We start from the raw sequence: 15,073 nt of genomic DNA on the forward strand, positions 1-15,073 counted from the left end.
GCTGGGTAGGAGGGGGAGTTCATCCTTTCATGGCTGGAAGGTATGAGCCAGCCAAGAGCAAACCTCACAGGCTGGCTCTCCAACTGTGTGAAGAGTCTAAAATGTCAGTAAAAGTCTGAGAATAAAAGAAACATAAGCACAGAGGGAGCTGTATATTTTGTCTCCCTTAAAAGTTTAGTACCTGGGTGTTCTGTCAGGCTCTCTGGTAGAATCCTCCCAAAAATTCACAGGTACAAATTTCACACACACACACATTTGAAAATTCAAAACAATGTTCTTTATAATGAAAATTCACTTAAACTAAGCCCTCTTTTGGTATAGCAAACAGCACTCGTCTCCAACCAAACTGGTAATTTGTACAAGTCCCTTATCAGTTCTGTGATACTTAGCTTGCAGCTGTGAGGCAATTCACAGTCCTTCTTTCACAAAGTGAAACACACTTTGCCCTGGTTTAGTTTCAAAGCATGGAAAAATCATCACACAAAAGGTCAAAGTCAGTAAAGCAGTCACGAAACACAACGATCAGATAATCCTCCACAATGGCCAAACCCACAGGCTGCTATTTATAGCAGCCTCACTAATTACCACAGCCCCACCCAACCACAGGTGGCCTCATTTTCTTTGATAATAATCTCTCAGTTGTTGTTGCCTATGCATCGCTCTCCTCATGCGTGGCTGTATCATTAACTCTTGTTCTGAATCCAAGGAGGAGCTAGATAATTGATCTCCTTCTGAGCTGTCTTCCACACTCTCCTCCTCCCTGTCACTCATGTCTTCTTGGTCAGAGGAGCCTTCATCAGCAGATTCCACCGGGGGCAAAACAGGCCTGCAGCATGTGGATGTCTCCCCCACATCCACAGTCCTTGGGGCAGGAGCAGGGCCAGAGCTAACCTCAGAATTGAACTTTCAGACAGTGAACGGCTACCAAAATTTTTACCACACTTTGGGCGTGGCTTATGCAGGACGCCCTGCATTTTCTTTCAACATTTTTCAGTGCAAATTGGGTGCTCTGGGGTGGAGCTCCATTTTTGCTGCCCCACTGCATTCCCCCCCATCCGAGCAGTAGCCCACCCGTGCTTCCAGGCCAAGTAAACACCTGAAGAATCATGAGCTTATAACAATCCCCAGCATGCCAATCAACACTCCTCTCACAGGCTGAATTCTTGAATTACCATCAGGCAGCAGTTCTCATACCAAGGTTTCACTGCATACCTTCTCAAATATTTTCTCCATTCCAGCTTTGTCCATGGAAGCCTCCTGTAATTCCCAATACTCTATTGAAATCCAGAGATAAAATACTCAACGAAATCTATCCAGAATAAACTCAGATGCCATATAATAGGACTTTATAAAACCACCACTTTTTGTTGATGCTTTTCTCTTTATTCAGAGAAGGCCAAACCCTCCCTTTCCCTGACGCCCAACAAATGGTGCTCAAGGGAATCCTGCCTGCCTCAACCAACATAGAGGCAGAACATAGACATCCATTTCAATAACCACCGATACACTTGGCATCCATGAATCTGTCTAATCCTGCCTTGAAGCTATCCAGGCTGACAGCTGTCACGACCTCTTCTGGAAGTGAATTCCATAAACCAACGACCCTCTGGGTGAAGAAATATTTCCCTTGATTTGTCCTCGCTTTCTTAGCTATGAGTTTTGAAGCTGACATGGAGCAACACCTTGTGTGCCCTCAGATATGGCTCTGTGTGCCACCTGTGGCACGCGTGCCATAGGTTCGCCATCACTGCAATACGGGAATATTCAGAAATACCTAATAAACCCCAATAATCACCTCGAGGCTCAACTACTGTAACGCTCTCTACATGGGGCTACCTTTGAGAAATGTTCGGAAACTTCAGATCGTGCAGAATGCAGCTGTGAGAGCAATCATGGGCTTTCCTAAATAGGCCCATGTTACACCAACACTCCGCAGTCTGCATTGGTTGCCAATCAGTTTCTGGTCACAATTCAAAGTGTTGGTTATGACCTATAAAGCCCTTCATGGCACCGGACCAGACTATCTCAGGGACCACCTTCTGCTGCACAAATCCCAGTGACCAGTTGGGTCCCATAGAGTGGGTCTTCTCCGGGTCCCGTCAACTAAACAATGCCGCTTGTCGGGACCCAGGGGAAGAGCCTTCTCTGTGGCGGCCCCGGCTCTCTGGAACCAACTCCCTCCAGAGATTAGAATTGCCCCCACCTTCCTCGCCTTTCGTAAGCTACTTAAAACCCACCTCTGCCGCCAAGCATGGGGGAATTGAGATTCCCTTTCCCCCTAGGCCTTTACAATTTTATGCATGGTATGTCTGTATCTATGTTTGTTTTTTTATATTAATGGGTTTTTAATCGTTTTTAGTATTGGATTATTATTGTATGCTGTTTTATGATTGCTGTTAGCTGCCCCAAGTCTTCGGAGAGGGGCGGCATATAAATCCAATAAATAAATAAATAAATAAAAATAAAATAAATAACATACCAGTAAGATAAAAGGCTTTATACTGGTCCAACCGAAGTGACTGTATTTCTCCGTATTTCCCAGCTGCACCACTGTTGGGATGGAATAATGTCTAGAGGATAAAGAAATTGCAAAGTTTAGAAAGTGCTCTCTTTTGCTTACTGTTATAGGAAGCGGCATACATTCCAATAGAAGAGAATACCTGTAGCTCAGGGTTGAACTGTGGTGGGGCGGGTTGCTCTTAGCTGCCTACTGGACATCATAATGATTCACACACGCTTGCTATGCTTTCCCACCGCATGATTTTGCTTCCATGCGTGCACAGGAAGCAGAAAAGCACCAAAATCTCATGAGGGGATGCGTACGTGCATGTGATTTTGGTGAATATTTACTTCTGTGCATGTGCAGAAGCAAAAAGGTTGACTCAGCCTTCCATCCTTCCGAGGTGGGTAAAATGAGGACCCGGATTGTGGGGGCAATAGGCTGGCTCTGTTAAAAAGTGCTATTGCTAACATGTTGTAAGCTGCCCTGAGTCTAAGGAGAACGGCGGCATAAAAATTGAATGAATAAATAAATAAATAATAGCTGAAATCGTGTGCACGCAAGTGTCTCCTTGCAAGATTTTGCTTCCGCGCATGCGTAGGAAGCAAAATAAAGCAAAAAAAAAAAAAAGGTATAAAATTTCAACGCCCCCAGTCCTGCCGGCAAAGATGGGTATTTAAAACTTTACCGAAGGCAAGGAGAGTGGGGGCAGTACAAATCTCTGAGGGGATTTTTACTGCCCCAGCCCTATGGAATCTCTGCTCCATAGGGCCGGGGCCACCACAGAGAAGGCTCTTTTATTTATTTATTTATTTATTTATTTATTTATTTATTTATTTATTTATTTATTTATTTCTTAGATTTGTATGCCGCCCCTCTCCGAAGACTCGGGGCGGCTCACAACACGTGGAAACAAATCATAAATAATCTAACAAATTTAAAATTAAAAGATTTAAAAGACCCCATATACTAACAGACATACACACAAGCATACCATATATAAATTAAACATGCCCAGGAGAAGATGTTTCAGTTCCCCCATGCCTGACGGCAAAGGTGGGTTTTAAGGAGTTTACGGAAGGCAGGAAGAGTAGGGGCAGTTCTAATCTCCGGGGGGAGTTGGTTCCAGAGGACCGGTGCCGCCACAGAGAAGGCTCTTCCCCTGGGGCCCGCCAACCGACATTGTTTAGTTGACGGGACCCGGAGAAGGCCCACTCTGTGGGACCTGATCGGTCGCTGGGATTCTTACTCTAGGCCCCACCAGACTGTCTGACTAATGGGACCTGTAGAATAGAGGTCCTAAATACTGTAGAATTCTTTATTGGCCAAGTGTGACTGGACACACAAGGAATTTGTCTTTGGTGCCTATGCTCTCAGTATACCTAAAAGAAAAGATACATTTGTCAAGAATCATGAGGTACAAAACTTAATGGTTGCCTTAGGGTACCAATAAACAATCAGGAAACAATATTAATATAAATCATAAGGATGCAGGCAATAAATTACAGACATACAGTCATAAGTGGGAGGAGATGGGGATAGGCAACTCAATTCAGATATCACATGTGAGAGAAATGGAATGAAGGCAGCAGGCTTCGCTTGTGAAATATATTTTTCTTATGAACTTCACTATGTGAGTGCTAAATAAATAATGAAATATTTATTTCATTATGAAATAATTTTAATGAAAAAACTCCACTTGGAAGAATAACCATGTTATATAATTGCACTGGGCCTGATGTACAAGAAATCCGATATCTAGACTATGGCCACTAAACTACAAAGCTTAACACTGCTCAACGCATTAGCATGTGGACATATGGAAAAGCTAAAAAGGAAAAAAAAAAAAAGGTGGCCACGTGTGATGGACTAGTAAAGACAGCACTGGAATCGTCATGTGCAAATTGAGCAATCCATGCGCCGCTACTGGAATGGGGCTCCGGGCTGTACTGGTAACAACCAACCACTGAACTGTGGAGACCTTGGTGCTTTCTGAGCTTGATGGTTTTCTTAGACATTTTATTACCCAACTACTGTATTTTTCGGAGTATAAGACATACCTCCCCCCCCCCCTAAAAGAGGCTGAAAAATTGTGTGCGTCCTATACTCCAAATGTAGCTTTTTCAAAGCTTTTTTTCCCAGCCCTAACAAGGTGCTAACGATCTTTCTGGTTTGCAGGACCTTTTCATTGTTACTCCAAATACGTTTTTTTTCCAGCCCCAAGTCTTTGCAGGCTTGTTTTCATTGCTACTCCCTCTGAATATTTTTTTCCAGCCCTAACCAAGGCACAAGTTTTCACTGAAATTTCTTTTAAAAACTTAAAAGATTTTTTTAGAATACAAGGGAAGAAAGTTCAGAGATGGAAATGTCATCGATTTCTTAAGGCATAGACAAAGTTAAAAGAGAAGCTATTAGTTCTTTTTCTCAGGCGGAAAGAACAATATGCAATGAAATTACTATGAGAAAAAAATCATTTAAAAAATTCTGCATTTCTATTTTTTTAAAAGTTTAGCAATAAAAAGCAGGAAGATTACATAAATGTTTGTGTCGTGCCAAAAGAAAGGAGTACAGTGATCCCTCGTTTTTTGCGGGGGATGCATTCCAAGACCACCTGCAAAAAATGAATTTCCGCGAAGTACAGGAAATATATTTTTTAATGTATTTAAAGAGTATTTGGACTTTTAAAACCCTCCCTGTATTGTTAACAACCCACCGCTGCTGATTGCTGAGAGAAACCAGCTTCTCTCAGCAGTCAGCAGCAGTGGTAGCAGCTTTCCTGTAGTTGAACAGTGGCCGACGATCTTTAGAGAGTTGAGAAACATTCCTGAACAAGACAAGACAAGCCTTCCCCTGTGACGTGCGGGCTAAAGGAAGCCGCCACAGCAGTTTACACACCCATACATACACACACACACAAACCGTCCCTGCCCAGATGTTTTAAGCCCTAAGCCCCCTTTGAAAAAAAACGTAAAGTAGCGAATCCACGAAAGATGAATTGCGAAGTAGCGAAGGATTACTATAATTGTTATTATAACCAACTGCTATATAACTGTACTTACCATATTAGAACTCAAATCAAAGGATGGAACTGGTTCAGCACAAACTACATACATTTACTTGGAAATAATCTCCTACTGTTCCTATCTTTGCAACATTATGTAGATGAACAAAGAAAATTTAAATTTATTTATTTATTTATTGGATTTGTATGCCGCCCCTCTCTGTGGACTCGGGGCAGCTAAAAACAGTGACAAAAACAGAATGTAAAAATCCAATACTACAACAGTTAAAAGCCCTTGTTATAAAACCAATCATACATACAAACATACCATGCATAAATGGCACACTGAGAATCTCAGCCAGAGAGTACTTGCACACATGCACACTCATTGTGCATAAATTCAAACTACTAGTCCTCACAACATGTTATGTAAAATAATTGGCAATTGGTTTCAGATAAAAGTTGTTTTTTTCATGTGCAGGCCTGGTGCTGAGCCAAAGATTTTCTTCATGCAAGGCGAATGCTCTACCGCTGAGCCATCATAGTGTTTCTAAGAAGTAATGGATGGATTTTGCTTAAGCATTAAATTGTTTGCAGGTCAACTGCAGTTCTCAACAACAAGAATGCAAGTAGAAGCAATTTTTCTGAAGCTGACCAATTTTGCAAAAAAAAAGTCTGTGCTGTCTTAATGGCTTTATGTAACTATTTGATTATATTTCATAAAATACATGGGTGATTGATAGTAAAATTTAAGCTTATGAAATACAATTGAGGATTTAATTGACTGTTTTACAGCTAGTAGTTCAAGCTTGAAACTGCATTCCATTCTCTTTTATGAGATGGAATAACAGGTATTTCCCTAACAAGAATTGAGCATTTGAAGATAAAAAACTGTTATACAAAAATTTCAAATCCATACATATCACACAGGGAAGTTTAGAGCATTTTAAGACCAATTCAAAATATTTAGAAGAAAAAGAATAAAGCAAACCAATTCAAAAATATGTAAAAAAAGTATAAGGCAGGAGCAAGAAACAGCATCTTGTTAAATCTGCATTGTTTGTGGCAATGGTTATAGTTGTTTGAAACGTGAGGAATTTTAGGGAAGTGCAGAATTTCCAACCTTCAAGTAGTGGATGTCACTGCTCAGTGTTCAGAAGGTTAATGCCATACCTGGTGTCCTTGGCTTGAGTATCCAAACAGGACATCAGAGATATCTATCCCATCAAAACGTCTGTTGGGAGGAAGGGTGGCATTCGCTAGAGATACCAGTGTAGGAAATATGTCTAAAGTGCTGCAGAAGAGAAACAACCTGTGATTAGAATATAGCCTGATCTTGGAAATCAAATTATGAAAGAAGATTACCAACCTATTCCTAAGGCTACCACCTCTGATGCCAAAATACGGACAATGCAAAATACAAACTTTCAGAGTTTATTAAAGACCTATGTGCACTTTTTCTTTTTAGGCTTGTGTGTATGTTTGTGCATGTGTGTGTTTGAGTCCATGTCCATATAAATCTGCGGAGAGGGGCGGCATACAAATCCAATTAATAATAATAATAATAATAAATCCATTCTACAAAATAAAGCATTAAAATTACCCTCGTAATGCAAACTATAAAATTAGGATAACATTTCCAAGTTCTGATTTGGCATAGTTGTATGGGCTGAATTGAAAAGTTTGCAAAGAGAAAATTCTACTGAATTATGATGAGCAGCAAAGATTTCACAAACAACCATAGAAATATTGAGATGCCTTGCACAGAATACTGAAGTCCTAGTTCCAATTTAGTTGAGCTTCTTTGTGAATCTCCTCTTGGTTTTATCAAATATCCCTCACACATTAAAGAACACTATTTTCTATGAACTAAGACAGTGATGTCGAACCTATAAAATTTAAGGTTATGATCCCTCACACATTAACGAAGACTATTTTCTATTCAATTCAATTCAATTCACTTTATTAGATTTGTATGCCGCCCCTCTCCGAAGACTCGGGGCGGCTCACAACAGCAATAAAAACAGTATAACAATGGAACAAATCTAATAATAAAATTACATTAAAAAACCCCTACAATTTAAAAACCATAGCATGAATAAAGACAGTGATGTCGAACCTATGTCACACGTGCCACAAGTCATATGCAGAGCCATATTGGAGGGCATGCGAGGCGTTGCCCTATGACAGCTCCAGAGTTCATGCGCACACTAGCCAGCTGAATTTTGGCCTTGGGGAAGGCCTGAGGCCCTGGAGTGTGAAAAACCACCCAATGGGCAAACCAGAAGTTCAGAAAAATGGACTTCTGGTTTTCCCATTGGGCTGTTTTCTGCACTCTGGAGCATCAGGAAGCTTCCCTGAAGCCTTCAGCCTCTGTTTTTCTGAACTTCCAGTTTGCCCATTTAACTATTTTTTTCACCTTCCCAGGCTTCAGTGAGGCTTGTGCTCATGCGCGGGGATGGGGGCAATTGTGCCATGTGCAAGGGACAGCATGGGGATGCACATGTGTGGGAGGGAATGGGTATGTGCACATGTGCGTGTGCTAGTACACATATACACACCCCTTTGGCATGCAAACCAAAAAAGGTTCACCATCACTTTTTAGCCACCCCGAGTCCTCGGGGACGGGCAGCATACAAATCCAATTAATAAATAAAATAAATAAATCACTGAACTAAAAAGTGAGATTTAAAGTTGCAGGTTGTTGCCAAATATGCTGGATCCTATTTGTTCATATGCACACTGTCTGACTTTAAATTAATTACTGTAATTACATCCATGTCCTGCTCACTTTGGATAGATGGAAAATCCAGAATCATTTTCTCTAGAAAAAGTTTCATGTTACCTTTGAAAACAGGTAGCCATACAGAGTCCACAAAGCCCTTGGTGATCATAAGGTTATCATTTATATAATGATAAAATACCCTAAATTGAAACTCTGTGGTGTGCTCAAAACTAATCAAGTACTGTACATCAGAATGACACAAGCAGCTTGCATGGAAACTTCTCCCTAAAGGGAAAAATATTAGTTATCTGATTTATTTTTTCATGTACCATTCCATGATCTAGAAAAACATGATTTCATTGTATGTGTGCTGTAGCGCTTTTCAGATAAATTAGAATTAGACAGTTACAACATTTATTTCTGGATTTTCCATCTATCCAAGGTGAGCAGGGCATTGATGTAATTGCAGTAGTTAATTTAAAGTCAGATAGCGTGCATATGAACAAATAGGATCTGACATATTTGACAACAACCTGTAATTTTAAGTCTAACTTTTTAGTTCAGTGATGGCGAACTTTTTTGGTTTGCATGCCAACTGTATAAGAAAACATAGGATTGTATGGCTACTTATTTGATTGCAAATTGCAATAATCCAGAAACAGGAACCAACAACAACTGACATCTGATCCACCAGCACAGAGAAGAAATAAATAAAGGTGTGAGAAAAGCCCGACATGTCTCAGTTCCCAACTATCTGAACTGATTCAGTTGATTTCCTAATGTGCAAGAATGCTAATTACTGGGTGATTTTTGAACATAGACTCACTGTTACAGTAAGGGAATGTTTTCTTTGCCTTGGTACAGCCTTTGTCAAGCATCATGATGACTTACTATATTCTTTGTAAGCTGTAGCACAAAGTCTTAATATCAATACACACAAAGCAGCCGTGCTGACTATAATTAACAAAAGAATGGCAAGATCAGAATGGGAGGTGATGCCAGGGAACATCTAGTTCAGTGGTTCCCAGGGTGGGCTACTAACCGGAATGCCAAATTGGGCTCGCCTCCGCGGCCCTGGAGGTCCCTTGAGTTTGAGCGGAGTTATGCTGCTGTACCTGTGTAGATAATGAAATTGTGCACCGAGAAGCAGGTGTTCCGGTGAGGTTTTTTTGGGGACGGGTGGTGTGGTGTTCTGCCGGGCTCTCTGGTAGGAGCCTCCCAAAAATTCAAGGGTACAAATTTCAGACACACACACGTTTGAAAATTCAAAACAATGTTCTTTATCCCAAAATTCAAAATAAACTAAGCACTCTTTTTGTATTGCAAAGAGCACTCATCCCAAAACAACCGGGTAGTCTGTCCAATTAACCTTAAGCAGTCATTAAGTACTTAGCTAGCAGCTGTGAAGAAACTTCACACCCCTTCTTCTTCCAATGAAGTGACACACACACACACACACACACACACACACACACACTCACACATGTTGCTCTGCTTTGTTTTCAAAGACGTGAAAAATCAACAAAGTCCAGAAACCAGCAACACAGGATTCCTGACGAACTGCAATCAGATACTCTTCCACAATGGCCAAACCCACATGCTGCTATTTATAGCAGCAGCCCTAATTACTGGAGCCCCACCCAAACATAGGTGGCCGCTCTTATCTCCTGTAATATGTCCTTACTTGGTCTCTTCTACGCATAATTCTGCGCTTGCGTGGGTCCAAAACATCTTCATCCGACTCAATGGAAGATAAGGGAGATTGACGGCCTGGCCTGTGTGCCAAGCCCCCCTCTTCCAAGTCACTCACACCTTCTTCTTCGTCCGAACTGACTCTGTCGGCAATAACACAGGCCTATGACATGTTGAAGTTTCCCCTGCATCCACCTCCATATTCCCTGGGGCAGGAGCTGGGCCAGAGCCAACCACAACAGGTGGGGATCAGGATGCTTAGGTGGGGCATGGCCAAAAAAAAAAAGGTTGGGAACCACTGACTAGTCCAAACAGCAGAATCATGGGACAACAGCGTGTCCTATGAAGTGACTTCAGGAGACTTCTATTCAGTGATGGGCTACCAAAATTTTTACTACCACACCGTGGGCCTGGCTTATGCATTTTGTTTCAATATCTTTCAGTGCAAATTGGGTGCTCTGAGGTGGAGCTCCAAATGTTGCTACCAGAACTGCATTCGTGACCAATCCTGTAGGAGCCCATCACTGCTTCTATTATTCATGGTCAGTGCAAAAACCATTTAAGTGTTTTTAAAAGCTGGCTCTCCAATTCCTTCTTGAAAACCTCCAGAAGAGTAATCCTGATTGACAACCCCTTCCCTGAGTAAATTATTTCTAATACTTGAAAAGCTCTTCATCTGGTACACAAACAAGTATTACCAGGAACTAATAAAATCAGATGTCTGGACCACAATTACATAGGCCATACTGAGTCCCACAAGTGGCCAATCCCCCAATTATCTTCTCCCAGCAGGCTCTTTAATCAATACAGATGTTTTTAAAAGTCTTGATTAGAGACTGAAGAAGGGAGGAAGTGGCAGGAAAGTTCTCTTGCAAAGGTTCCTTTATGCTATTAGTATGTTGCATACAATCCATGGTTTTATTACCATGTTTGTTTGTTTATAAAAATGCATATTGTCATACACTGTTTTATTACTGTTGTTAGCCACCCTGAGTCTGCGGAGAGGGGCAGCATACAAATCCAATAAATAGATAGATAGATAGATAGATAGATAGATAGATAGATAGATAGATAGATAGATAGATAGATAGATAAATAAATATTTGAGATGAGTATCTTTTTAAAAAGTGTGAATATACGGAGAGGGGCGGCATACAAATCTAATAAATAAATAAATAAATAAAATTAGAAATCAAAATTAGACCTGATGAAAACATTAGCACCAATGAAGATTATCCTGACCTGAAACATTTCAGCCCACTTAAAAGACTTATGAAATGTTAGCTGAGGGAGCTGAAAGAAACTTGGAAGTTTATTTTTCTTTTCCATTCAATTAATTTTAGCATGACTGCTAAGAAACAAGTAGGCAAAACAATAAACAACATTGAGAAAAATAGAAAAAAAACAGTACTTCTGTGAAAAATATGTTCTGGTACGATCATTTGTATTTGTATTGCTAAACAAATACAACTCTAAGCAAAGCTTATACACTGGGGACATCCAGAGTGTTGCAAAATTAATGTGTTTGTGTATATACATGTGCTCACATCAGCATACTTTGCAGAAGGCTGAATTTAAGCTCTGTTAGATTTATGCTTAGATTTTTAATAAGTTTTCTGGATGAAAATTGTAGGGATCCATTTATGATTATGGAGAAAATTATTTCTGAAAAAAGCATAGAATCCTAAGAGACATTATAATATAGCAAAGGGTGGTCACCTGGGGAAGAGACAATGCCATTGAGGGCTCTTTGCTCTTGAGAATTATTTGCTTGCCTTTAGAAAAAAACGATATTGTTCCAAATGGAATCCAAGAACTTGGAAGTAGGATTGGCGCAACTGTTCTATTCCTACTTGACTGTTGGTGATTAAATGACACTTTCAATACACTTTATAGTTAATGCTCTGTTTGCCTATGTTTGAACTGAAAATGTTAGCTGTTTTTGATTTGATTTTATTATCTATCTATCTCTCTATCTATCTATCTATCTATCTATCTATCTATCTATCTATCTATCTATCTATCTATCTATCTATCTACCTACCTACCTACCTACCTACCTACCTAGTATTTAATTTATATTGTTGCCTATTCGCCCATGGTGACTCAAGGTGGCTTACAAAATTAAAGAGCTACAGAGTTGCAAACATTTTAACCAAACCAATAAAATAATGTATGAGATATGAAAAATTGCTTTATATATCTTTTGGGATAGCTATTTCTGGATATGAGGGAACATCCCTTTAATCTGATGTAGGTCAAACTTAATTGTATCATAGGGCACTAAAAGGACTTCCTTAGGATCTGATTAAGTTTTATTTTTGAGAAATCCAGAAGAAAAAAGTGTAGTGCCAAATGACTGACAAAGACAATAGGTCCCTACTTCAAGAAAGGAAAAAAGGAAAAACTATGGATCAGGATCAGGCAAAGTGATATTAATAACTAGATGGCTTTTGAGCAAGTCGAGAAGTTTATAATAGTAACCTGTAAACATCTAGAAAACAAGGTGGCAATTGTATGGACAAACTTTATCAAACTAACTTTCACTCAGTTTTTTAATGGTGAAATATTCTGAGAGGATCACAGGTATTGATTTCAGCAAGGCATTTGACAGAGTATCTCCACAACCACATTTTGGTTAGCAAGATTGGAAGTACGTAAAAACTTAAGATAATAATGAAATCATGTCCCTAAGTGATTTCTTATCAAACTAGAGTGAGGCAGCTTGCCACAAGTCTCAGTCCTGGTACTATATCTCTTCAACATGTATTAATGTTTTTGGTGGATAGAAAATGTATTAGATTTACAGATCACATACAGTTGGGTAAGACAGCTAATATTATAGAAATAAAATTCAGATTCATCTTGATAGGTGAGAGACATAGGGTGAAAATAAAAAAAACAAATGAGGGTGTTTTGTTATTTTAGAAAAAAAAGGTTGAATGAGTTCAGAAATGTGGCATACAGTAACAAAAATAAATAAAACAGCATAATTTGGAATGTTAAGCTTGTAAGACCTGGAATCATAGCAAGATGACATGAAGGGCTACAGGGGGTTGGTTTTTACAGCATGACGCCTCACCACGCTTGTTATCTGTACACCATATTTGAGCAAAGTGACCATTGAAAACCACAATGTGATTCTATGATCAAAAGGAAATCACAGCATTAGTCCCTCTTTCAGATATAAATGTCTAATGAAAACAGTCAGGCTCATTATGTCAAATAATCTCATTGGAGTGTGTTGGGGGGGGTGGGGGAACAACTGTTCTGCCATTCTGCAGTCTACCTGCATTCTTCACTGAAGTAGCAGTTAAATACTGTATTAGGCAAACTGATATAGAATAAGATGCTGTCTCCAATTCAAAATGAAGATTGTGGAATGTGAAAATGGAGGGTTATCTCCTTAACATTAAGTTGAAGGAAGAACAAGGCATGAAAAATTCAGTAAAAAAAAAAAAATGGATACGACAGAATTTTGTTTAGCTTGCTGAGAATTATGATGAAGCTGGTAGACCACTGATGGTGAACCTGTTTTTCCTCGGGTACCAAAACAGCATGCACACGAGCATGCGCGAGTGCCCACACCCATAATTCAATGCCTGGGAAGGGCAAAAACAGCTTCCCCTGTCCCCCAGAAGCCCTCTGGAGGCAGGAAATGGCCTGTTTCCCAACTTCTAGTGGGCCCAGTAGGCTTGTGTTTTGCCCTTCCCAGGCTCCAAAGGCTTCCCCGGTGCTTGCGCAGAAGCAAAATCTCACACAGAGGCGCATGCATGGCCGGGCTGGCCTCCAGAACCCATCAAAAACCGCTAATGGATCACCGATCGCACCCATACTGGGTGAGGCCCTTCACCACTTTCTACCTAAGTGCTCACACTACCACCCCGCCTCAACAGGCACACAAAATGGGTGATTAACACAGTTAAGGTAGTGATCAAATGAGGCTTGATTAGCTTCAGCAAAGTGGTTGTATCATGTGGTCAATTGTGGTGCCCTACTCACTCAAGAATTCCTGAGAGAGAACAGAAAAAACATATAGGTCTCATACGGTTTCTATTCATTTTCTCTCCCTGGTTACTACCGTGTTTCCCCGATATTAAGGCAGTGTCTTACTATCTTTTTACCCCCAAAAGCCCCACTGTGTCTTACTTTGGGGGTATGTCTTACATTGTCCCGGGCACCGGGGCCGGCTCGTCTTCGGGCGCGGGGAGCTGCCGGAAAGGAGGCAGGCGAAGGAGGGCGCCTGACCGCGCCACTCACCTTTCGGCTGTGCTGATTCTGGCTGCTCATCTTGCAGGGAGCCCCCAATTCTTCTTCCCCGCGTGATGTGATGTGGGCCACCCCCTTCACCTGGTGCACGGGGCAGGGAGAGACCTCGACGTTCGGTGGGTTGCGGGGAGCATCCCCTCGCCGCTCCCGGCAATGTTTCTCGGCAGGGGAGGCCAACTCCGCGGCGACACGAACGCTCGGCTGGCTGGCTAAAGGCAGGCCAAGGGGTGGATGGGCAGTCAAAAAGGGTGAGCGGCCGCCGCTGTGCCCTCCTTCGCCTGCCTCCTTTCCAGCAGCTCCCTGCGCGCCCCTCGCCTTCGCTCGCCGCGGCGCCACCGCCTCTTCCCCTGCCGAGGCTCAGCTGCAAGCGGCCAGCGAGGCCGATCGGCTCCGAGGCGAGCGGAAAGGGAGGGCGGGTGAAGGAGGGCGAAGCTCCGGCCGCTCGCCTCGGAGCCGATCGGCCTCGCTGGCCGCTTGCAGCTGAGCCTCGGCAGGGGAAGCGGCCAGCGAGGCCGATCGGCTCCGAGGCGAGCGGCCGGAGCTGCGCCCTCCTTCAACAGCCTCCTTTCCAGCAGCTCCCTGCGCGCCCCTCGCCTTCGCTCGCCGCGGCGCCACCGCCTCTTCCCCTGCTGAGGCTCAGCTGCAAGCGGCCAGCGAGGCCGATCGGCTCCGAGGCGAGCGGAAAGGAGGCGGGCGAAGGAGGGCGCAGCTCCGGCCGCTCGCCTCGGAGCCGATCGGCCTCGCTGGCCGCTTGCAGCTGAGCCTCGGCAGGGAAGAGGTGGTGGCGCCGCGGCGAGCGAAGGCGAGGGGCGCGTGGGGAGCTTGGAAGCAATGTCATCGCCCCCCCCCCCCCGCAATAGTATTTGTCTAGTTTTTTCCCCCTTTA

At 42.2% G+C, this 15,073-nt stretch overlaps 1 protein-coding gene across 7 annotated transcripts in view; it reads right to left on the reverse strand.

The window, feature by feature from the left end:
* ARSG (arylsulfatase G) overlaps positions 1 to 15,073 on the reverse strand; it is a 129,289-nt gene that overhangs the window by 13,983 nt on the left and 100,233 nt on the right. For 5 of the 7 annotated variants that reach the window (XM_070740286.1, XM_070740281.1, XM_070740283.1 and 2 more), the window contains 2 exons: positions 6,675 to 6,795; positions 2,480 to 2,570 (listed from right to left, as the gene is read on the reverse strand). The exons of 1 other annotated variant lie outside the window; for it this stretch is intronic. In XM_070740286.1, the coding sequence (XP_070596387.1) occupies positions 2,480 to 2,570; positions 6,675 to 6,795 (212 nt within the window). The remainder of the gene's footprint in view (positions 1 to 2,479; positions 2,571 to 6,674; positions 6,796 to 15,073) is intronic. One more of the 7 variants, XM_070740287.1, reaches the window with a different exon arrangement.

Source organism: Erythrolamprus reginae, chromosome 2 (genome assembly GCF_031021105.1).
Source record: "Erythrolamprus reginae isolate rEryReg1 chromosome 2, rEryReg1.hap1, whole genome shotgun sequence".
Lineage (NCBI taxonomy): Eukaryota > Metazoa > Chordata > Lepidosauria > Squamata > Dipsadidae > Erythrolamprus > Erythrolamprus reginae.